This window comes from Anser cygnoides, chromosome 2 (assembly GCF_040182565.1).
Source record: "Anser cygnoides isolate HZ-2024a breed goose chromosome 2, Taihu_goose_T2T_genome, whole genome shotgun sequence".
Classification (NCBI taxonomy): Eukaryota; Metazoa; Chordata; class Aves; order Anseriformes; family Anatidae; genus Anser; species Anser cygnoides.
Genome location: NC_089874.1, coordinates 7,480,314 through 7,505,534, shown reverse-complemented (window position 1 = coordinate 7,505,534; position 25,221 = coordinate 7,480,314). Strand labels below are relative to the sequence as shown.

The following is a 25,221-nucleotide window of genomic DNA, read 5'->3' as shown; positions in this document are numbered from 1 at the left end:
ATAAGAGGTATAAGAGAAGCCTGCTTTCTCACCTAGACAGAAGCCAAGTATGTCTTATTGCATCTTAAATTTTTTCTGTAAACCTGAGTTTTTCATCCGGACTGTTACAACATGAGTTGCTTTTCTTTGCTATTTTATTCTTTCTGGTTAGTTTTAAATTTCTTTCACGTGATTTTCTGCAGGAATGGTTTTGGGGCATGGTGAGGAATGCAGTGTAAATGTAAATTCATTATGAAATTCTAAATCACTGTGTGTTTTTTGTAGGGCCTGGGCTTGTATGCTGCTAGAGACATTGAAAAGCACACTATGGTCATTGAATATATCGGAACTATTATCCGCAATGAGGTGGCAAACAGGAAAGAGAAGCTTTATGAATCTCAGGTACGGGCTGGTGTTTGTTCTCTGTTTCTTTCCCCTTCCCCATTCCATCATTCATATCGCAAGACAAATGCTCGCTGTTTGTTGGATGAATTTGTGGATCGTGAAGAGACGTGAGACGTGGCTGCAGCAGGTAACAGGAGTCAGGTCCCCTCAGTTCTGTGTGCTGCTGTGCTCTAAATGTAGTAGGCTAGAAGTACAGCCACAGGAGGCTACAGTTTTCTTATCAAAGGACCCCAGAGTACTTAAATGTTTAATAAACCTCGCAGCACCCTAGCCAGGCAGGTAATGCATATTCTCATTCCTGGAGGAAAAAGAAAGAGCTTTTAGAGAGATGTCAGGACCTCAATTTTTAATGAGAACTTTAAATTTAAAGCAATTTCCTTTGCGTAATGTAGCAGTATTGTAACAGTTGATACACATTTGCGAAGCACTTGAAGAAACCCGAGCTATTAGTGCACTGTTGGGAGGGAAATACTAATTTGACAGATGCGTGTTGATGACCCATCCAATCCCTCAAAAAGCAGTGAGGTTAATGGCAGCATGCGACTGTCAGATGAAGTGTGTGCATCCTCACTGTGTCCCCAGTGAGCCAGTGGGTGTCTGACCATGTTTACGGAGCACTTGGAGACAACCCACGTTGCTGCTTTCTTTTAACCATCGACAATTATTTAAAATCTACTTTTTTCTCAATTCTTTCCAGAATCGCGGGGTGTACATGTTCCGCATTGACAATGACCACGTCATCGATGCTACCTTGACAGGAGGTCCTGCAAGGTGGGTGGCTCCGGAGAGATCCCTGGCCTTGTTCTGCAGAGCTGTCCCTGTCCCCTTCTTTGGGGGCCGCTTGTTGAGGGACTCAAGTTTGTGCTTTTCTCAATGGCCTCTACTCTGCAGGCTGGCGCGTTCAGTCTTTAGACCGTCCCACTGAAATAATGTCGTCTTTTTCATTAGCTTTACTCATCTTTGATTGTATTTCATGGCAGCTGTGAAGAAAGTGGATTTTTTTTAACGTTTTATTTTTTTTTTTGGCATTTTCTAGGTAAAGAAACAAGTACAGAGTAATATAATTTTATCTGGAAAGTCAATGCACCCCTGAAGCTAAGGTCATTCTAAGGTTTGGTTTAGATTTGTCTCAAATGATGCATTTTCTTAAAAGGTTACCTTTTTCAAACTCTGTTTTCGTAGGTATATCAACCATTCGTGTGCACCTAACTGCGTGGCTGAGGTGGTAACTTTTGAGAGAGGACACAAAATCATCATTAGCTCCAGCAGGAGAATTCAGAAAGGGGAGGAGGTAGGGCTGTCTCCTTTGTTTTTACATCACTGTTGCCACTTACATTCATTTCTAGATATTTACCCAATTCCTACAGCCACTAGCACCAATTGTTTGTGCTGTGGTGGGGAAGACTGACATTTCCCTTCCCCTTTTGCATGTTAAATCTTGCCAGTTCCTACAGGTGCAATGTGTGATGTGTTTAATCTGTAGGTACAAGGGAAGATGTAAATCCATTTTTTGTAACCTCTCTCCTGCATCTTTTTCCAGCTTTGCTATGACTATAAGTTTGATTTCGAAGATGACCAGCACAAGATTCCATGTCACTGTGGAGCTGTAAACTGCCGAAAATGGATGAACTAGAATGCATTCCTTGCTGTCTTTTGAGGGTTGCTTGTCCCTAGGAAGAAGTGATTCACATTTTGATTTTGTCGACATAAAATTGTTGCCTTTTTGAAGGGAAGAAAAAAATCACTTCTGGAAGTACACATTTCTACTCAAGTATTTAAAAAACAAAAAAAAAAAGAAAAAGGAAAAACAAGCACCAGAAGCAAGCCGGCAAAATCTGAAGCTAACTTTCCAGACACGTGGAGGTTAAACTGAATTAACAGAATGGTCCAGCACTTTTGTTTTTTGAGCTCACTAAGGAGAAACTGTTGAACTTGGGCAAAGAACTGATGGCTGACCTGCGGAAGTGCAGGTGGGCATATATGAATGTAAGACTGAAATCACCAGCGAAAGGGAGAAGTCCAAAGTGCTGGCCACAGCCTTATTTGATAAAGGGGCAGGCCCTCTAATTAAAGAAAAATTTTAAATAAAAGTAGACACCACTGAACAAGGAATGTACTGAAACGACTTCCTTAGGGATAGAGCTAAGGGAAAAATAACTTGCACTAAAATACATTTAAATACTTGATTCCATGAGTCAGTTTATTGTAGTTTTTGATTTCTGTAAAATAAGAGAACCTTTTTGTATTTATTATTGAATAAGTGAATGAAGCTATTTTTAAAAAGAAAGTTAGAAGAAAGCCAAGCTGCTGCTGTTACCTGCAGAACTAACAAACTCTGTTACTTTGTACAAAAGTGTAAATATTTTGAGAAAAAAAAATACAGTATAAAAATAGTTATTGACCAAATGCTACCAGACTCTGCAGCAGTTCGGGTGCTTATTATAAAATGTCAATAGGGATGTTACAATATGATCTCATGTATTAACAGACATGTGATTACAATTACGGAATAACCAAAATCTCAATTTAAAGAGAGAGGGTTTTTTATGTTTCAAGCAGTCTCAACTGTGGTCTATTAGAATTTTTTTAAGTAAACCTTAAGCCTGGTACAGGGCGTGTATATTACCAATAAGACTTTTGTAGATGTTTGGGTAATTTAGATTAATTTTATTTGTATTATATTGTTGCATCCCTATTTCTTAAGTCAGGTTTTTTGTGCTTAAAATTTGTGATAACTGTGAATAACTGCTAAAACCACCCAAAATAGAGGCTGAACATCGTTTTTCTTCAGCAAAAGTAGTCAAGATTAGGTGACTGTTCAGCCTACATTAAATCATGTAAACAGCATAGAATCATGTAGTTGGAGCTTAAGTCTGATATGATAGCCTTCTTAAAAGGAAAACAAGGAAAAAAATTAGATGTAATGTGCTTGCAGCTGCAGGACGCTGGCAATAGGGTTTTGGAAAATGTAATTTAAAGATGTGTTTGTATGGATTGTTTTTGTTTACATTTCTTTAAAAAAAATAAACACTGTTTTGTGTTTGCTTGTAGAAATTTAATCAGCATTTTGAACCAGGTTAGCTTTTTATTTTGTACTTAAAATTCTGGTACTGACACTTCACAGACTAAATATAAAAAAAAAATGAAGTTTTTTTTTTTTGTGTGCACAATTAAAGTGGACTGTAAACTGTTGGTATATTCAGTAATACAGTTCTGAACTTGTAATGTATATGGCATGATGTATTTTTATCTTACAGAATAAATCAATTGTATATATTTTTCTCTTGATAAATAGCTGTATGAAATTGTTTCTTGAATATTTTTCTTCTCTTGTACAATATTCCAACATCCTACCAGTATTTGTCCTACAGTTTTTTCTGTTCTGTATAATAGTATCTAATGTTGGCAAAAAAACAAAAACAACACAAAAAAAAAAGAATTTTTTGAAGTATACAGAGTGTTATGGGTTTTGGAATTTGTGGAAACAGATTTAGAAGATCAGCATTTACAAATAAAAATATTTTACATCTATAAATTACCCTCCTGTTTTCATTCGGGGTGTCTGCCTTCTAGTTGTTTCTGGATCTCGGTGTCTGTTTCCAGCAGCGAGAAGCAGCGGCGAGAATGCGGTGGGTGCGGGGTGTTCCCCTGCTCTCCCACGCTCCCTGCACCTTGGGTTTTACTCTGCGATGCCACGTCCCTGGAGGCAGCGGAAGTGATGCCAGTCCCTTGGGTTCGGCTTGTCCTCCTTCGTCCTCCGAGCTGGAGCCGCTCGCAAGCAGCCCGAGTGGTGTCCTGCTCGTCCTGCCCAGCCGAAGCCCTGTCAGCTGTTGGCGGTCACTCAGCTATAGGAAGAAAACTAAATGCCACCCGGTCACAGGCAACGCATGCAGAGACCACGTAACTGAGCGGGGCCGGGTGGTCGTAGAAACGCTCATCACCAAAATCTGAGCAAGGGAGGCCGGGGACTGACCAAGAGCTGGCTTTGGCCAGCAGCAAGCTTTCACTGCAGGGACACGGCACCCCGAAGCGCTGCTGGGCGCCTTGTTCCTGAAACCACCCCTGTGCCTCGGGCCTTGCAGCAGTGCAGTGGGCGAGGGGAGCCCTTCGTGGGCAGCCTCAGCCCCTTCCTGGCCCCCCCCCCCCCCCCAGCTCTGGCCGTGACTCCAGGCCCTTGCGCTCAACACAGCAAGTGTGGGGATGGGTCGTGTCACCTGCACGCAGCATCTGGCTTTGCACGTGGTAGAAGAGCAGCCACAAGCCACTTGGAGGAAGGAGGGTTACCTGGCCTTCAAAGGGAAAGACTGAAAATGTTTTATGTAGCTAATAAGCGCGGGGTTAAAAATAAGTCATATTTCTAGCAAGAGGGAGGCAGAAGATTTACATTAAGCTGCAAACCAGCTGCATCTCAGCGGTTGCTCAAGGTACAGCCTCATCTGTTACTGCAGGCCTGAAGACCACGTGCGCTGAGCTGGTTCTGAGAGCAGCCCCCACCTTGCCTCACAGAGCAGCAAAAGGTCAAAAAGTCACTGTGGCACTAGACCCAGACCGTAAATAAATAAAACATCTGTTGTGCCTGACTGAGGCTCTGGTTCTTTTTTTTTTTAAACAGCACAGAAAAAGGACAGAGCCGGGCCAGTGCACAGCCAATCTGATTGCAAAAAAAATAAAAAAATAAAAAAAATGACACAGGCTGCAGGAAAGGCTGCCCTGCAGCTGGGAGCAGCTGTAGCAGCACGGCCATCACCCAGGTCCCCATGGAAACAGGCATCTGTGCAACGAGAGGCCCCGCTCTGTCCTGCACAAATCCACCTGGAGCTGTCGGTGCTTGGGTGCGGCCCTCGCTCCCAGGGCTCAGCTGGCGGCCACCTGCACCAGGAGCCGCCTCGAGACTCCAGGCTCTGCTGCGAGGGCCCCAGCGAGCTGGTGAGAGGCACAGTCCATGCCTGAAATGCAGCCGCTGTGGGGCTGGGGTTGTTTTCAGGGGCATTTCTGGGTAGGAAGGCGCTGGCTGGCATCTGACTTACATTCCAGTGATTTATCTGGAGGAAAATCCACTTGAGCCGATTGCTGAGGCTTATTACTAAAGGCTGGGTACCTGGTTCCTCCCTGCGCTGGGACTCGGCTCCTGCTCCTGCTGAACGAGGCAAAAAGCTGCAGAGCAGCAAGGGACTGCTCTTACCTGCCCGTTGTCTTCCTCTTGCACGTCTTCTCCCCTCGTGGCTGCCCGCTGAAGGACCCAATGCAATTCGTCCCAGGTGACTCTGTCCTCGCCGCAGGAAGGCTTGGTCTGTAATTACTCCAACATCGTCATTACTTGCCTCCCGCAGCCCAAATGTCAGTAACAGGCTGCCAGAGCATTTGTGTGTCTGGAAAACGTTTCTGCTGCCTGAGTTAAAGGGTAAGGCTTTGTCAGCGCTGCTGACATTCGAACTGCGTGCTTCCCGGGGAAGGCAGGCGGCTCTGGCACGATGGGTAAGGCCACACGCTAAGAAAAAAAACGCAGTGTGTAAGAAGAGCTTTTGTGCAGCAGCTTCCACACCTGCTGAAGAAATATCTGGGGCTGAAGCAGGACGGCAAGGAAAGGTAACTAGTGAAATAAAGGAACTTGGGGAAGGAAACAGAGAAGTGGAGAGGAAGAAAAAAAAATAAATTACCTGTCAAACCCTTCAAAGGAAAGCAAGAAAGAACCATCTGGGAGGAAAAGGGAGTGAAAACAAGGGAAGACCCCAATTGTGTGACTGTTGGTTTGCATCAGCCTCCTACCTGGTGCTCTCCGGTCTGGTGGCTACAAAGAGTACAGCCATGCTGATTAATAAAAAAATGAGACTTTATTTTAAATGCAGCTACTGTCATGGGTCATCAAAATAGACTTTGTAATAGTTACTTCTTCTTTTTAAATATGAGGTGACGAATGACAGCTAAGAATTTAAACTACATGAAATGTCCTAAAACTGCAAATTAAAAGAACTAAATTTAAATACCGCAAATGACAATTTTCAGAAGATAAAAGGGAATAAAAATATTTTCCAGGTAAAGTAAAATAATTTGGCCAGTAAAACCATACTAAAAAAAAATGTAAATTAACGAGATACTGCGCATGAAATACTCAAAAATGACTCCTGTCTGTCATTCAAAAGATCCACAAGGCTAAAATCTCACGATTTAAATTACACCGCTCTAATAATTTCTCTTACTTAAAAACAGTTCAATAATCCAGGACAGTCCAAGGGACCGTGTCGGGTCTGTAGCAGGGCTGCCGCCACTCCTGCTGCGCCCGACACGGGGCCGGTGACCGCCCGGCCCGCCTCGCGCCCGCAGCGCAGCTCCTCGCAGCGGGACGTTCCTGCGGGGTCCTTGCGATGGCTGTGGTGGGGGTAGCAGCAAAGGGCTCCTCGCAAAGCCCTGCAGAGTGACCTCAGGTGGCTGAAGGGGCTCCTGGTCTTGGCTCAACGCTCCGGGGCTGGCTGGCTCAGCTCTCAAAATGCCACTGCTGAGGCAGGGACCCGTCGCAGATGGCCATGGTCACGTACCCTTTGTGGCTAAGCGGGTCTACCACCTTCATGCACTGCCCCACGGAGACCTGGTAGAGGCGGTTGTTCTTCTGGAGAAGAGAGGAAGACAGACGGGATTCATTTCCTAAAATTCTGTCCTACGTCGCTGTCACACTGAAGCTAAACTGATGCTTACGGGGGCTGACGCTGCCTCAACTGTGTGCCAGGCCTAGTGCGGCGCATCTGGCTTGGTAATCTCAGGTATAGTCATCATTAAACCCGACCCTGATGTCCTGTTAGTGGTACCGTCACTTGTCAAGGCATTAATTCCAAGCAACGCGCTATAAATACGCCAGCCACGCCACTTACCCCAAACGTCCACTGCTGGGAGCCACCGGAGCCGTGGCATTTCATGAGACGAGGCGGATCGGACGAGCGCGTTTCCGACACATCCAAGCAAAGCAGATTATTCAAAATCAGCTCGTGGTCTTCGTTGTAAACCCAGACCTGAGAGGAGAAGGAGAAAGACTTTTATCACAGAGCTTATCGCAGAGTTTTCAGGTGTCAGAGATGCGCCCTGCACTGCTTGCTGCCTTTTTTCCAGCAACCAAAGTGCAGCTGCAGCGCTGCGTCGCCTTCCCGGCCTCCCACAGCATCGCCCCACACCCAGGCACCTACAGGACTCTGCCTTGTCCCCAGGCAGACTGCTTTTCCTAGCTGTGCCCTGCCAAAGCTGAGACCGGGCCTCCTGCTTCACATCCACTTTGTTTTAGCTGAGCCAGCACGGAAACGCCTGGATCTGGACCTCAGGAACCTACACAACACCCCAGCAGCTCCGCTGGTGGCGAGAACTGAGTTCAGCCCCTCTCCAAGGCTGAGCTGGGTAAAGCAAGAATTCATGGACTCATGTTTCCAAGATCATGCTTGGGTTCCTGACTTTACATGACTGTTTCAGGGGGCTTTCTGTTGTCATGCTGAAAACCACTGCACCTCTAACAGCCAGCAAGGACACGCTGCAGCCATCGGCGTGCCCTCGCCCACGTGTTAAGGTGGCACAAGCAGGTATTTGTACTGCTGGGGTAAAACACCGCCAGGCACCTTTGGTTGCTGCGGTTGGTGCAGGCTGGGCTGCCAGCACCCTGCTGCAGGGCAAGGCTTGCTGGACGTGGCTTAGGGCCGGAGGAGGCAGGACCCTCCGTCTGGTCGCACTGCAGGAGCTGCCGGTCCCCGTTCCTCCCTCAGATCGGTTTGGCAGAGGCCCTGGAGTGCCCATAACCAACAGGAGACGCTCATCTCTGTGCCAGAAAGCAAAGGCATGGATGAACTTTGATGGGTCTGCACCTCGAAGGAGCCTAGGTGGGACAGGGGTATGGGAAAACTGGAGCTCTGCAGTGAGGGGACGATAGTGAGACCGCCTGGCCGAACACCCAACAGCTCCTACTGTTCTGGTCCCGCAGGGAGGCCCCTGCCTCGCACAGCAGCTGGGCAGCACCCTCCAGCCCCGCTGGGTGCTCAGCAGGCTGCTCACCACCTCGCTCACCCCCATCAGCTCCCTTCCCTTGACTTCTGTCACTGCCGGTGAGGGAATGGAGCCCCCCGTTACTGCTCCGGAAACACGGACCCACAGGACTAAGCTCTGGTGCCACAGCACGCGTGCCCTCCTTGCCACTTCTGTGTCCCCACGAAGTCTGCACAAGTTTTACGCTGTATATAAAACATCTAACTCCAGGCAGCAAAAAATCAAGCAAACAGAAGCAATCCTGATCCCTGCTTGTTGGGTGGTTCGATGGGATCACGCACCCCCTGCTGCGTGGAGCTGCGGTTCAGGACGCTGCCTCGGCTGGACGGCACGATGAAGAAGCACGCGGCTCGTTCCTCAACCTGCTGCCTACTGTAACAGAGCGAACGGCTCCCTTGGAGAAATGCAGGTGTTAACGTTAGCATTTGTCCCAGCCTCAGGAGCTCTGTGCTCTCTAACACACTTTTTCGCTTTAAGCCCCGTCCTGAGAAGGAAAGCACGTCAAGATTAAAGAGGAGGAGAAAAGGGAGACGCAGCAGGACTCGCCGGAACAGCATTCCTGCTGAAAGAAGAACCAAGCCCCAGCAGCAGGTGAAGGCGGGGAGAACGGAGACGGGACTGCAGCGACACCGCGTTAATCAGAGGCTGAGTAACAGCAAAGAACTCACAACAGCAGTGAAATCCTGTGCCCTTCAGATTAATTATGCATTCGGGGTAGAAAACAAATGAAAGAGAAATACAAGTCCCAAATTTGGGACACCTTACGGTTCCAAATTCAGGCTGGGGTATCGCTGGGACCTTGCAGACTATTAGACTCAAACACAGGGAAAGCAAAGCCATGCTGTGGGGGGTTTTATTATGTAACTGAAGCCTTTGCATACTCCAAAATTTATTAAGTACGTTGCTGCTGACAGCGGCAGGACGATGTTTAGCTCTCGGTGGTACAGGCTGGCAAGAACAACAGCACCGATCACACAGAAGTCCACGGAATAGGTTGGAAAATCTTTCTACAAAGAAAACAATCTGCTCTGCTTTGCTTTTTGCCCGTGATTTGCCTGGCTTCAGGCTCAAGCCCAGCAGCAGCAGGCTGGCCAGTAAGGAACCAGCCCAGGCTTTAGACCTCCGTTCTACGTGATGGCTTGGCTTGTCCTTCCTACTTATTTCCTACTGTCAGCTGGGCATTTTTTTATTTTTATCTTTTAAATAACAGACATGATACAGGGTATTTTCATTGGGCATCCACTTCCTACCACCCGGAAGCACATCAGGGGCAGATTTCCCTTAGTGGACATGGAAGTGTGCCCGGATCCTGCTGCTGAGGAGCGAAGCGCCGTGAACTGCTGTCCCCAGCGCCACCCCGAGCGCTGCACCCCCCTGAGAGCTCTCGCCCTTGTCGCTGGAGTCAAAGAGAAACACCGGGATGCAACCGGACTGTGAGGGCTTGCTTCTATTTCCAAGCACAAGCAAAGAGGCAGGTGTTATGCAGAAACCTCTCTCCACGCCACCAGTGATAAAATTTAGGGGCAAATACGCTTTAGTTTGGTGAACGGCGCAGGAGGGGCCCCTTCCCAGCATTTGCTTTTTCCCTCCCTCTCAACCCAGGCTCCAGGGCAAGATGAGACCCAGGACTGCCCTGGACAACTCTAAGGCGTTGCGTGGCCCCAGGGCACCAAGGGCATTCCCTCTGGCACCGAGTTCAGCGCAGGGAGCTACGGAGGCAGGAACCAGAGCTTCTGCAGCACAGCTTCACCCACAGCTCACCAAAACCGTTCACTGGTAGCTCGCACTGCTGCAGGTTGGCTCCTGCAGCTTTGTGCTCTCTCAAGTTATTAATACTTGGACTTAGTATGGGGGGGGGGGCAGGCTGCCTCCTTTGGTACAGGAGGCACTCTCTTCCTTCATAAACCCCTGTATAGCACAGGGGGAGTGTTTTTTTTTTTTTTAATATCACTCATAATAAAGAGATACAGGGCCATGTTACTGATCTTTTTTTTTTTTTCCTCCTTCAGGAAAAGATGACACTCTTCACTCGGTGATTAATGTAAATAGATAACAGGCAGCTGAACTACTAGAGGAAATTCAAGTGAGGAGAGGGCTCAAAGGGTGTCTTAACCTAGGAGGATGACCCATATTACTATCCCTTTTAAGAAATTGGGTTAACTATATAAGATTTGAGGTCCCGTGTCAATACGGACAACCGCATTAAAACCCATGACCCCAAGCTAGGACAAATAAACAAACCAAGGAAGCTGCAAGTAGGCAGCAGAGGGAAGCTCCCTGTCCCTAAGGAACAAATATTTCAAGGCTGTATGGAAGCGCCAGCCTGCCCTTTGGCTTTCAGAGCACAGCAAAAGGCAGGGCTGGCCAACTGGCCTAGCTTCATGCACATACCCTCTTATTTTGTCTGCAAAGTGCATTAGTGCTAGAGGAGCTGCACTCCACGCAAGGCGGCAGCTACAGCAGGAACAGCCCTTTGTGGGGAAGTCGCTGCTGCGAGCCGTGCTGGCAGGAGCAGCTCTCCAGTACTCGAGCAGTTACAAGCTGTTGCTTAGGTTGGCACCGCTGCATCATTTAGTCAGAGTTTTTAAGAGACAAATATTCAGCTTAATAGCACAAAGAAGCCACCTCAGCAGGAGGAAGAGCTGTGCCTACTGATTTCCATCACTACAGCTGTGTTCATCTACTTCAGCTCTCTTCTTATGTATAACAACGATATAGCACCAACTTGTGAAAGTCACCAGCAGAGCTTTGTGGTCCGTCCAGGAAACCCACTGTCCTGAAGGTGTTTTTTTTTAAAAAAAAAACTGATGTATGCTTCCTGCTCCATTTTTCAGTGTTGCTGACGTTGTGTGACAGTTTGTTAGAGGGACTGCAGAGCTGTGTTCTTCCATCTGCTGAAAAAGCAGCAGGCAGACTCAGCTTGCACTCCTTCACGCTCACTCTAGACACGCGTTGGAGAAGAAAAACAAACTTACACCCGTGATGCAGAGAACGAGGGAGAAAGATCTTACAGATAAACTTGGAATTTAGTGAGCGCTTCCTTCTACAAACTGCTCAAGAGGCATGCTGACATTTGTGAAGTTCTACAAAAGTAGAAGCAGAGCTTTTCTGAATTTTTCTGCCCAAACCTGTTCTCTATCAGAGTCCCGTTACAGAGGCACATGCTCACAGACCTGGCCACTTCCCAGCCTGACTGGCGACAGTCACAGTTTTAAAGCTTTTTATGTTGCTAAGTTAGAGAGAGCTGGAATTATTGAAATGAAGCAAATGCACAGAGGAGAATAACCTCTTTCTAAAGAAGAGTAGGAAAAATACACATAACTCAGACTGGGAGGAGATTTTCTAGAAAAGGAACTTGGCTTTAAGCATTTGGGTCAGGAAAAGGCAAGCAGGCATCAGATATATGACAAACCCACGCCAGATCACAGACACTCCTGCTAGTTAGTCTTGTGTTGGCCATTATGCTTCCTTCCAAAACCTTCACTCTTCGATGCTCCTCTTCCAAGTTTATCAGTAACTATTTCTACTTCTTTTCCTTTGGGACAGGCTCTAGTACGAAGCACTTCAGCATCCTTGACATCTACTCACCATCTGATTAACCTTAGACATGATGGTTTTGAGTAGAATCCACAACACTTGCTTTTTTAAGACTCCTTCTGTCTTTCATAACAAAATGCAGATGTCTGATCTTTCCAAGTCCTTAAATATTTTCTAGTCTCCTTCGACACCCGAGTTTTTATGGCAAGCACTACCTCGTGCGTTCTCAGTTCCGCTTACAGAAGGAGGTCGGACACACTGCTGACATCAAGGAGGAGAGTTTAAGGAGAGTTTACTTTGCAGTCTTGGCACTTCCTCCACGCGACCACACCTCAACTACAAATTTTCATTCCACGTTAGTCTTCAGCTCGCAAAATCCACATTCAGTATTTCTGCTTCTCGATTTCTGTTACTTCAGGCTTCTTTGCACTGACCTTTGTTCTGCTAAATCCTCTCACCTCTCCTACCTGTGCTATTTCGAACTACAAAATTATAGACTACCATCTTCCAGTCAAAGGAGTGTGACCAACGAGTCTCAAGAAGGCCCAATTTTGTTTCCCAGCCCTTTGCACGCTCTCCCAGGTAGAGTTCACCTTGCTCCTTCATCTTACTGAGCAGTAGCGTGTATTTTTCAAGTATTCACAGAGCAAAAGTAGCCTGGAAAGAAATAAATGGTGACAACTTACTCCTTGGGGAAAAAAATAACTGGCTTCAAAGGAAACCATCACCAAGTGGCATCACATTATTTCCGCAGAAAGCACAGCTAACCTGCGGTACTCACTGCCACGGGATGCCAAGAGCTTACAGGAGATCAAAACGCAATGAAATGCTCATTAAAAAAATAATAAAAAGAATCAAAGCTATTGTCCAATTATTGTTAAGTTTCTGTAAGTGAGCACCCTGGGGACAGGACAGCTGGGTACCTGCCTTTCACCAGGCCCAACGCAGGCTTTTGTATTAAGGCTAAAGGCATAGAACAGATGGTTCTAGAGCAAAAATTATAGTTGTTGGCCTTTTCGCCTAACATTACTAAAAATGGCAATTAAAAACTTCCAATACTGAAGTTTCTTGCTATATTTTATAAGCAGGAGTTGTTAAGTGTTCTTTTTCTTTACATTGTTCTTATGTACCTAGAGCAAGAACGGTCAAGAAGATGTGAAAGACAGCAGGCTGACGTACTCTTGGGATTTATTAGAAGAGTAAAACAAGTATAATGGCAGAATACCATAGTGTTGGTTAACATACTTGGTTGAAGATCAAAATATTTGTTAAAGACAGCACAGCCAGTTTTTTGTGAGAGCTAATCGCTCTGTTTACCACTAGTGAACTAGATTCATGAGGAAAGCCAGTGATAGACAAATTAATGCTCAGATTGTTCTTCTCTAAACCAAAAGGCTAACTGAAGTTTTGTCTCCAGGAGAAAAAAAAAAAAAAAAAAAATCAGAAAAAGGCTTTGATAAGGGGGAAAAAACAACAGGTTTCCTCCTCCAACCATGTAGCAGTTCACTATTAGAAACAGCACATGGAAGAGGAGGGAAACTAACTGTGAGGACTCATCTGTTCCTGTTGTGGACATCATCCACAGGAAAGTCATTTCTGCTTTCTCTTCCACAGGCTGCAAGGCTCCGAAGGCAGCTTAGCACCTTTGGCACCATGAATGTACAACCACTGGTGCCAGTTGGTTACGGTTATGCAGTCAGCAGAGGCCATACCTTGACCCAAATCTTGATTCCCATTCCACCTCCAATTCATCCAGGTTTCAAACAGGGGCCTGCAACTCGGTCACAGCGATGCTTCGTCTGTACTCTAGAGGCTGAGTGCAGGGACGTACTGCTTGGTCTGGTCCTGTGCAAGATGTCCCTGAGACCATGTGTCTACAGCAGACTACACTCACCCCGACACTGGCTAACAACCCTCACACCATCTTCCTCTGTCATGTTCATCTGGTGAGATCACATGCAGGAGCAGAAGGTCCCGATAGTTGACAGACTACACAACTTTTGCTGGATTGCTGTACATCATCCTGCTTCTACTCTTGCACTTTCCATATCCTGAACACTACTGCCCATTTCATCCAGTTCCCGGTTAGTCTAGCACAATCCTCCTTTGATAAAGCTATGCTGCATTGCATCTCTTGCTCCATTTACCTTGTCTTTGACTACTTTGCTCTTTAGATGAGATCTAGTTTTTAGACCTGGATGCCATGGGCTTCTAAATCATAAGGCTCTCAAGGTAGTTCTTAGCTAGATTTAAGTCTTTAAGGCATTAGGTGAGGATCTCTCTACCCTGGAGATTTCTTTTTTTTCTGGAGTCCTGAATTTCTGTTGCCTGAACGAACAGAAGTGGAATAGCAGAGGCTTCATGCAGTGATATAAAAGCTGTTACTAGATTTTCACATCCTGTCCCAGTTAACGTCCAGATCAGCAATTCACCTGCAGCCAAAGAATTCTCTAAATTCCTTACAATTCCTTCTATTTGGTAATAGCAACAAAACATTCATTCACCCTAAACTACAGCCACGCCAGCAGCAGACCACTGGTAGCACAGCGCACAAAGAACAGCAGGTCAGGAAGAGGCTGCCTTGAATCCAGCACAAGGAACTGGCTGAAAGCTTCTACAAATTCTGAACTGTCAGTCAACAGATTACAAACCCGTCAGGAGCCCCTTGAGGACAGTCTTCAGCCACACACAGAGATTCAGCCCATAAAGACAGAAGATTATGATACCCAGCACTCAGTAGGCAGAGTGTTAAGTTCCACAGCCTCCTCTGCCAGCACTGCAGTCTGAACAATGCTCTGGGATCAGCCTGCTGGCTGATGAGATGTTACACCGCGGCATTTTGCCAGCAGGAAGACGCATTAGAAATTTGTAAGATAGCTCTTCAAATAATCAGGAATGTCATACCTGGTTTTGATCGTTGTAGTCGCATTCCCGAACCACTACCAGGCCTCCTTTCTGACTTGGGTGGCCCTGGGCAACCAGGCATTTGTTGGTTTGAAGGTGATACAACTACAAAAGGAAAACAGTTTGATGGGCAGAGTAAACAACAAACATCACACACCAAACAGAACATATGGTAATACTTTGCAAGCACACAATGTGCTCACAGACACACACACAACGTAATAAGAGCCCTCCTTCCCTTTTGAAAATACCATTTTGTTTTTCAGATAATTTGAACAAAAAGCCAGCATTAAATAGTTCCATTTTGCTTTCTAATTACGTTCAAGTTTTCCCTTTATGCTACAAGTGCAATACACACAGCACGGCTCAGCACATTCAGGCCATCCTTTGTCAAGTTTCTTTCCCTTCCTCACCCTCCACAAAAGAGAGGTCCCAAGTAATGACAGATCAGGGAAGAAGCGAAGAATTTAAGGACCTCCCAGACGCCCATTCCAGTTCAAGCGTCGGGGAACACGTTTGACAACCCTTGCAAGTGTGGGAGACGGCAGGGTGGCAGATCTGGCGTGCATATTAAAATAGTTACCCCTAACCTGCAGCTGGATGGAGAGTGAGATATATCTATACGCTGCCCTGAACTTGGGGCCAGGCTGACTAATTAGCTGGTTGCATTTTATTACGAAGACATAGCTGCCTTGGCATTGGTATTGATTCTGCAGATTTTTATAAACCACAAGACATTTCCAGTAATAAAAAGAACGAGCTGCTCCATCACACGACAGAAAAAATTAGAGAGCACAAACACCAAACAGTACTCTTCTCTAAACAGTTTCTGGAAATAGCTGTCCCAAGACGCATCAACAACAGCCTCCTCAAGCGCACCATGTTTCGCCTGTTCCCTACACACATCTGAAACAAATTACACAAAACCTTCTAAGTAACATTTCCTCACACCCCAGGGACTTCGAGGAGAGATCTCATTTTCATCATTCCTCACTCAACAGTAGGCTTTCAAACCACACAGCTATGTGAGTTTTATATGACCTTTTTTTTTCCCCCCTTGTTTTTATTGGCCATAATGATCAGCGTTTGATAACACTGTTAAGAACTGTCACGATTTGCGATCATTACAGTTCTTCCCAGCTGTCAAACCAGCACTTATCTCTGGCCCAATTAGTTTTTGAGAATAAGCTGGGATTTGGAGTGATTCATCCTGAACCCTGAAGAGTCTGGCAGGCAGCGGTGACATTGGCTGATCGTTCTGTTCCTTGTAGGCATCTGGAACTAGTTTATGCAGTCATCGGAGCCAAAGCTCACGCTCTCACACAATGCTGGGCATAATCCTCGAACCCCAGAGAACCAAGCTCAGGAACTGCATTTTTCTGTGTCTCGTCTCCCTCTTCTTAAAGGATACACTAAGTTTGTCCTCCAACTTAAACCATAAAAAATCACTTAGGAAGATTTCCCCTTACTGTTCTTGGTGCCTCAGTAGCCTCCCCCCAGATCAGCCTTTCCTTAAACTTCTGTCTGAAGGAAAGCAGAAAGCCATTAAATTTCATGGAGAGAGAAGAAAAAAAAAAGTCTGACTAGGGGAATAACAGAATAACAACATCAGCTCATTGTATCAGTTGTATTCCGGGAAGTTAGCATGTTTGCCCTAATAAATAACTTTACAACTTGGCTGGGATACAATTATAAAAATACTACAGGAGTCGTGGCTTCCCAGGCAGCTGCCTCCAAGCAAAAATAAAAATCTGATGATGTCAATAGGTTGCCCATGAGCTCTGGTCCTCCAGCCTGAATGTGCTTATAGGACCAGCAAATGTCAGTAGCCAGACTGCATTACCTTGCGGACAGTGATACACTTAATGGTGCCAACTGCTGAGACAGATGATGGTTAGCACAGCCCTGTCCACTGCACATGCATTAGTGCAAAGGTCCTCTCTAAGAGGGCCTTGACAAAGTTGCATCAGGTTGGAAGTTCTCCATTATTTTGGGAAGCACAAAAAGCACTTGTTAGCCAAATCTGGCACTGGAGGGAACAGATGCAAATACATGCTGGCTTTGCCTTTGTACAGCTCTATAAAGGCAGGCGTCAGGGCTAAGGCATGAATCTTTAACAGGATTTCCTTCATGACTACACAAAAATATATTTCTCCCCTTCTACTTAAAAAAAAGAAAAGGAGCAAGACATTTTTGCCCATTATCTAGGAGTTGAGACTAAAAAGGCCATCATCAGGTGCAAATGGTCATCTTTGCAGAAAATTACCTGATAAAAGCAATGAATTCAGAAAGCAATTATATTGTGCTCTTATCGTAAACCAACAGAGCATGAATATTTCAGGCCAAATTTCTCTTTATCCAACAGCCACGAAAGTGCACTCTAAAGGCATCAAAACTTCAGAACTCAGAAATGTAAGGTAAGAAACTTCACTGAATAGTATCTACTCTGAGGGTGACCTAAAATACAGATCAAACTGATTTACCTTTTTCTAAAGGCACACATTCAGTTACTTTCAAGACAGTTTGTTACAGAAACTAAAACTCTGTGCTCTACAGAAACAGACCATCTTTCTTATATTTCAGCAAATCTTTCTGAGAAAGAATCTCTAAAGACAGACGTTTGTATTTAAGAAACTTTATCTTACCCTTCCACGCTGGATTATTTTTGGTCGTTTCTGTGCTCTATTAATAAAAACTGGCTGCGGAGCTTTGGCATTGGGCCCAGATATTTGCATCTCAGGATAGATATTATCTAAATACCACTTAAATGATTTGCAGTTCAATCTTTTTCTCAATTCTACACGGTCAGTAATGTTTCCATAGTTCCTCGTCCTTAGCTCAGGTCTCAAAGCAAAATACTGCTCCTGTATTTAAGAGAAAAAGGTTGAGGGAGAAGGGGAAGAGAGTAATTTCAGATTACTGATTTCCAACTTTTTCTGGCTTACAGAACTCAAAAGTTTCATTTCAGTGAATTTCTTTCATCAATATTACTACCAGAACTAGAAGAAAAATCCCCCCCCAGAGTCTTTAATTCCAGCTGGATTTACAGGCTTTATAGAAAAGGCATGGTATTTTTACATCAATTCATTTATCAGATTATTTAAAAATCAGTTTTCAGGGCACTGAGCTGGGGTATTTTGTTGGATTCATCTCTGCTAGACACCTGGAATTTACTGACATTACTGTTGTTCTGACACTTTTCAATTACCCGGTGCCTTTTCTGGAACAGAGATAACAGACTGTATCATCTCAAGACAGATCACACATCTGTCCTTATCAATACCTTTGAGCATTCAGATGCTCTTGATGCATCATTACTTTTTTTTTTAAAGAAGGAGGAAACATCAAATACAATGCAATGTTGGACAACTCTGAGAAAGTTTGGAAATAGACTGGACATTACTATGAGAAACTGGTCTGCTTCAAAAGAGTAGCCCTGCTATTCCAGTTGCCTCTTCTCTGGTTTAAGTTCAAGTTTTAGTATCCTACTTTCTCTGGATTTTTTTTTTTTTATTTTCATTGTATGCATGAACTGAGATCTATGTCATAACTGTCAAAAGCAAAGTATAAATTTTGCTGCTTGCCTTCCATTATGCAGTTGTATTTATTAAACGTTGATATTTGCTCTTTGCTGCAAAACAGGTCCTCTCAGTCTTATCTTTGTTCTGTTCATCACACAATCACTTCAACAAATAAAAATATCTCCGAGCTTGCCTTCCAACCGTAAATCTGTCATAATGACAGTCTCTGGCAACTATCGTGGAATTAGATTAGAAACAGCTGGAAAAGGTCAGAACACAATTCTGTGATAAGAGACTGCTACAATCAGCAGTTTAAGTCCTCTTTGGACAAAGCAGTATTAGCTGGGAACAACAAAGAATCAATTCCAAGCTGCAGACAAAGCCGTCATTAATCACAAAACAACTGTGCCCAGACACCAATAAAAGGGAAAGTGATAGATCAAATCTACCGATGCGTTATGGAGAATGGAGATAAAAATTAATGACTCTTAATAGGTTCCTCAAAGTGATAGGGCATCAAGATAAAAGATGGGTTTTGAAATATAAACCTTTAAGGAATATAAATTTAAGGAAGTATGTCTCGTATAGAAATAGTCGGGACCACAGGAGCTGGCCAGAAAGGAAATTCTATGGTCTCACAACACAAAATGCCCTCAAGAATCAGAGAACTGGGCTTCACAACTAGGCTTCACTTTTAAAAGCATTAGTATGAAGGCCTGAAAACAGAGAAGGAACACGCTTGCCCTTGAATCCAGAAGTTAGTCCTGACTGAACTCGCAGGGCTAGACAGACCAAGACTCAGACTGCTAATTAAAACAAAACAAAAAAAAAAGCCTGTCTCATCAACACAGAAACTACCTGAAGGCATACGGCTGCCACATGATATTGATTTGGACACAAAATAATGTGGAGCTCACAAGAAACTCATTCATCATCTTTTATTTCATTTAAAAGACATAAAACTGAATCTCCTGCAGGCAGTGTAAGTAACAGGGAATAAATCTGAACACTCAAAACCAAAACCACAAGCCTACAGAATTTAGGATTCCGTACCAAAATTAACATTAGGAAGTCAGAATACAGAAGCAAGACCTTGTTAGAAATGCCAACAGACCTCGCTGTGACACAGTCCTTAGATAAACACACCAGTTAATAACTATTTCATGTCCTAGAAACATCTCTTACCTTGTATTCATCCATCCACACATGTGCCAGCCTCAAGGAGTTATGAGCCATGGTGTCCTGGCCCCGTGGTGAGCCATAGGGACGTCTTTTACGGAAAATGTGTCCCACCCTGGAGCAGGGGATGATGAGGAGTCTGCCCCCACACATCCAGATCTGTCCAAACGAAAGCAGAACATAGCTCGTTGTCTGCACACTGACAAGGCTCTCTACCTCCTCCCCTTCAAGAGATAATCAGGTAGGTTTACGTGCAATGATGGAATTAAGTGTCAGCAACATTGGTCTAATGCCGTGCTTTCTGACAAGTTACTTTATTAGATCTTCAAGTTGGACAAAAAACACTTTGGTCGTATCATCACAAGTTCCACTTCAAACATCACAGCCTTCACGAAACAAATATTATGCAAATAGGTCATTAAAGCATAACACATTGCTATTAAAAATCACTGGATTATATGGGCTGGGATTTAACTTTCAGATTGAGATATCGAAATCTATTTGCCTACATGTGAATTACACGTCCACACTTCCACACCACATGACATAGATCACTCAATATCATCAAGGGAACAGTTTATAATCAATTCACTTTTAAGTGACTGGATAAGATCAGTCACTTTTTGCTTTCTTCACAACTCTTCCCTAGGGAGACAGGGCTTCCAGACCTCATCAGGCTCTCTGAATATACAATTTATGAAGTGCCTGTTCTTATTTTTGAACTCCAAGCTTGATTTCTCTATTTGACAGATTTATCTAATGTTTTGGGGTATGTAGTTTGCTTTTGTTTGCCTGTTTATTTTCAGTTTTTTTTTGTTGTTGTTTGTTAACTTCAGTTTTTAATCCCCATTTCATGTTTCTTACGGTAGCATCTCACTTTTGGACACACTCATCAAATCTGCTGATGAATCCATTTCACAAAAGTGAAGAGCTATACATGGCATTGAGCACATACAGTTGTTTTCCATCAGGGGAGTGACAACAAAGAACACAGACAGCCCAATGAAACATCACTTTCAAGTCTCCTGATAGTGTTTTTCTCATTATTTTTCCAGCCAAGCTGAATTCTTTTCAATTTTCCCATTAAAATTTAACTTGAAAATTATTGTAAAAGCTAGTTAGTGTGCTAAAGTCATTCTTCCTAGAAATAAAAACACTGGTTTTGGTGCAGAAGTAGCTATTCCAGTGCTAAAGAAAGCATAAAGAAGGAAGAGAAGAAGCAAGACAAAGGTTTGTACTCCAATACACATAAAAGCAAGATTACCCGAAAAGATATTTCCAGATTTTCTCCTCCCCAGATGTCCATGCCACTATCATACTGTCCAAGTTCATTAAAGTACTCACGATCCATGGCAAACAGGCCTCCTGCCATAGTAGGTGACCTAAAATATAAGTTAAAGTAGTTCACTCTTTTAGACAAAACCTGTGATTTTAGCTGGATCAGTTAAAAAGCTTACATTTAGACACACTGAAAACAATTTCAACTTGTTTACTTATTTCTAAGGGACTTCAGTTCTATAGTCTTACCATACATTTTCAAAAGCAGATCTGTAAGGGGTATTTGTGGCCTTTCACTATTGATGTACCTGTAAACCGTATTTGTACGTACAGTAAACGACATTGAGGAAGAAGGATGGGACAGGGAAAGAGGAAAAAAAGTAAACACCCAGGCAAGTTTGGAGTCCATCAAGTTTTCTAAATTGAAAATTAGGAGCTGCCATTAATTAGCTTCTGGTAAAGACAGATCTAATTTCCCCTACAGTCACAAACATGTACACTTAAAATTTTAAGTTCTTCTCCCTCGTACAGGAGCAAATCACACAGACTGGGCTCAACTGAACAAGAAAAAAAAAGCGTAGAACCCAGAGAGCATTTTACTTCCCCATATTACATTAGATCAAGAAGTAACAGTTATGTGAAAGAAGGTCTAAATTTAAGTTATACAAGCCAAGAAGGCTGCTAAAAGAAATGGTACCCTATCTCAGATAGAATTCAAGCACCAGGAGCAGCATTGTTTCACCATCAATGCCATGGCCAGCTGATGAGTCCTTGAGAAGTTATTTGAGTTTTTACATTTGCATAGATGTTCTCTTTGGAGTTTCCCAGTTTTTCACCTTGCCTGTGTGTTACTAGAATGGTGGTCTATTTTGTAAAAGTCTGTATATGATGCCCCTTCTACAGTCTCTAGATTAAATTGCTCGTCTCACGAAGTTATAATATGAGCATGCCCTAGAAGGGTATAAAATGGAATAAAGACACCAAGTAAATACGTCATATGACAGTGGGAACATATAATGGGCTGAGAACGGGCTTTTTCTCATCCTTGTTAATATAGCTCCGTGATTAAACTAATCCTAAATCTGGATTTTCTTGCTTGTTCCCACACAATGTTCTACTACAGTTTCTGTTACTTTAAAGCCTGGGTTGAAAGGTTCTTCTCACTTTTTCCAGCCCTGACACCAAAGTTTTTCATTACAAATGTCCCTAGATCATAAAATGTAAGACTTTCCATTTGATAGAAAGCCATCCTTAAAGGTTAAATAGCAGTCTAGCTTCTCTTTAAAAGCAGGCAGAGACCTCGAAGTAGGAAAAGTCACTTTCATACTCAGAAAATGTGATCTCCTTCGATGATGAGACTCCCTTCAAGTATACAGTTCTCTGCCTTTTCCATAGGAATTTTTCCTAAAAGTAGGTTGAAGGAGGGCAACAACAATGTTGAATGTAGCAACAACTGATCTCCAGGCATACCCCATATTAACTCTGACAACGGTTAGTAACAGAATAAAGATTTTAAGACTTTCTGTGTTGGATCCCCATTCAGATTTCCTCAGCCTGTCCTTTTCCTTTTAACTTCAGTAACTGCCACAGCGACACTTCCCATACAAATCAAACTGTTAAATAACTTAAGGAGTTTCCTGGCTTCTCGAACAGTCTTGTGATGGGTAGACATGGAAATACTGCAAAGCTGTCAGACCACAGCAGAGAACCTCGTGCTGGAGCTGCTTGCATCAGCCTGAAACACACTTCATTTACAGTCCAAGAAAAGAGAATGAAAGAGACATGATAGCACCCAATTTCTGACTTACTTTGCAAACCTAATACCACATTCCTTCTAAGCAGTCAGTTTGTCTTGAAAAAAAAAAAACAAAAAAACTTCTTCCCCTTTATAAACCTGAATTCTGTACCAAAATTGATACCTGCAACTAGAAACAGCACAATCAGCTTCTTCCCACTGCTCTACCAGCAGTAGCTGTTTTCATGAAGGGATTCACACTGGGAAAGCTTCTGTTCTCCTATCTGAGCCCTCTCTCTCCTATTAAAGAAAGGTGCCTACTAAAAGGATTTTATAACAGCTACAAATCCAGCAGGAACCAGATCTTGCCAGTTCTGTACAGGCCAGACAGCTGCCAGTGGCTAAAAGACAAAAGGAAGATGTTTTCAACTCCTAGTGTTAAGTCTTACGAGGACTTTTGTTTCAAAACAACTCTCAAGCAATTCAGACTGCAAAAACAATAAAGACAGGGTTCCAATAGACAATTTCAGGCACTTGCCACATTGTGCAAAGAGACAAATAGTGTTTTAAAGATGGCCTTCACATCCATGTGTGTTCATTTACAAAGATTTATGACAGATGCTTGAGAAAAAAAGCACAAGTGAAAGCTATACAGAAGAGTGTTGATATAGAAGACTACCAAATGTTGCATTTTCTCCCATCAGCTACAAAATCACCTTCATGTTACCCCAAAAATGTATTTTCCCAGTCTAGCAATTCTTCAGCATTTCATCACAGAAAGTCCAGAGCCTATCCTAGTGGGATACGCAGACTATTACTAAGGACGAGACGGTTATCAAAATCATGATTATTAAGCCAAACACGAGACTGGGAACAAACATCAACACACAGTTTAAGGTTGAAATATTTAGATATAATACAGAACAGTATCAGCTCTGCTACAGGCTGCTGTACACCATGCAGGAGGAACCTTACTTGATCGGAGCAGTAGCTCCCTCGGGTCCTTCCAGTTCTGAGGCAGGAACGAGATCCCACTTGAAGTGCAGGCCCCAGTTAAACCCTCCACGCACGACCGGGGAGGAGCTGTAGGTAAGCGTGTCGGCGCTGATTATGTCAATCACGGGGCACACCACGGTCCTGCGGTCTTCGCTGATCGGAGTCAGCAGCGGCTGCAACCACATCTCGTTCACCTCACAGTGGCTGTCCAGAAATACCAGCACCTTTCCTGGAGAGACACAAGCACACAAAATATAAAGATTTCATGGTAACATGAAATACAGAGGAACACATGCATAATTTTATCAGCAGCAGAATATCGGCAGTATCCTTACAACCCTGTGTCACAGAAGGGGAACACCTTCTGCACCCAAAAGAGCTTACAAACCAGAGAATCCACAGGGATTAGTTCAATTACAGAAGGTAGATCCTGGCTATTCACATTTAGCTAGGAATGCTCAAGTGGGCAGTTATTTACATTTCTTTGGCAAGGTTTTATCGTCATCAAGTATTCCACGCAGACTCAGCAGCGCTGTTATAATTTAAACGAAACATCATCAGACCACTCACTTGGAATCAGGAGGTGCACTTGTCCCAGCACAGAGCATCTCTCACTCTGAGTGAGACTACAGAGTGAGACAAAGATTGGATTGGGTTGGGTTGGATGAACTATCCCCGTGACAAAGCTGTCTCTGTCCATTGGTTGTAATCGCCTTGGGCTTCCTTCGTACCAGACTTCAGCATCCATCCAGTTACCATCGCAGCTAAAATCTGGGGATTTTAAGCTGAGCCACTCTGATGGATTAACCTGCATTCATCCATAACACAGGCCACAGCATTTCAATTCCTGATTATAAAGGGACACAGCCCCATTTCATTAGCTTTAGAGTTATTATGGATTCACACCAGCTTAAAAGGAGAGCGAATGCCCTGAACTGGCACAGCCAAACCCACTGGTATCAGACGAGCCAACACTCAGTCCTATAGGCTTACGTAGGATTATCTGCCATGGTCAGAGAAGACAGTTTGATCCATGAAAAACCCTTATCTCAGCAGGTCGAAAAAGTCATCTGAACGTTAATTGCACGACATAAAATTTGCATAACTTTATTCTAAAGCTCTTTTCTACCTCTTCTTAGATGACTCGTTAAATTTGTGTGTCTCTATTAACAACAGACAGCATTTGACTGAGGGGAAAACAGACTGCAGAACTTCAGAGGAGCAATAAAGTGACTTACAATTGCACTAACTCAAGCGGGTCCAAGAACAGCTCAGGAAGCGCAAGCACGATTTTCTCTCTGGATTATCCCATTACAATGCTAATGAGTAAACACCAATTAAGAAACTTTATCCACCACTCCAAATTGTTTGAGAAAGTAGTACATACTTTCTCAGACGCCACAGAATTTAACCCGGAAGCATATTATGGTAAAAGGCACAGTGTACATAAAGGGCCAGACATGTTTATCCCAATTAACACTCATTGCAGCAACAGAAAAGCTTGTGTGAGAAACATTACAACTATACTGTAATTTAGAAGTCAGCTTAGAGTTTATCCTAATAAGGAAGCAGAACGGTGTTTTAGAGCAACTGTTCTCACATGAAACACAGAAAATACTCTGCAAACGCAACACCCAGGGCAGAGGAGGGTAGAGGGAAGCATTCCTGAGACAC

General features: G+C 43.9%; 2 protein-coding genes across 13 annotated transcripts in view; one reads left to right on the top strand and one right to left on the bottom strand.

Moving 5' to 3' along the window:
• KMT2C (lysine methyltransferase 2C) overlaps positions 1 to 2,195 on the top strand; it is a 196,114-nt gene extending 193,919 nt beyond the window's left edge. For all 8 annotated transcript variants that reach the window (XM_066991125.1, XM_048062386.2, XM_048062384.2 and 5 more), the window contains 4 exons: positions 265 to 381; positions 1,082 to 1,155; positions 1,567 to 1,675; positions 1,925 to 2,195. In XM_066991125.1, the coding sequence (XP_066847226.1) occupies positions 265 to 381; positions 1,082 to 1,155; positions 1,567 to 1,675; positions 1,925 to 2,017 (393 nt within the window). In that variant the 3' untranslated portion in view covers positions 2,018 to 2,195. The remainder of the gene's footprint in view (positions 1 to 264; positions 382 to 1,081; positions 1,156 to 1,566; positions 1,676 to 1,924) is intronic.
• A 4,001-nt stretch (positions 2,196 to 6,196) lies between these two features.
• The window catches only part of GALNT11 (polypeptide N-acetylgalactosaminyltransferase 11), a 44,965-nt gene continuing 25,940 nt past the window's right edge, over positions 6,197 to 25,221 (bottom strand). For 3 of the 5 annotated variants that reach the window (XM_048062421.2, XM_013198210.3, XM_013198212.3), the window contains exons 6-12: positions 23,527 to 23,776; positions 20,803 to 20,920; positions 19,545 to 19,697; positions 17,484 to 17,702; positions 14,839 to 14,943; positions 7,248 to 7,385; positions 6,197 to 6,988 (exon numbers count right to left, since the gene is read on the bottom strand). In XM_048062421.2, coding sequence (XP_047918378.1) covers positions 6,857 to 6,988; positions 7,248 to 7,385; positions 14,839 to 14,943; positions 17,484 to 17,702; positions 19,545 to 19,697; positions 20,803 to 20,920; positions 23,527 to 23,776 — 1,115 coding nt within the window. In that variant the 3' untranslated portion in view covers positions 6,197 to 6,856. Of the gene's footprint in view, positions 6,989 to 7,247; positions 7,386 to 8,678; positions 12,592 to 14,838; positions 14,944 to 17,483; positions 17,703 to 18,449; positions 18,619 to 19,544; positions 19,698 to 20,802; positions 20,921 to 23,526; positions 23,777 to 25,221 lie in introns of those variants that run through there. The other 2 variants (XR_007162721.2, XM_048062422.2) reach the window with 2 other exon arrangements.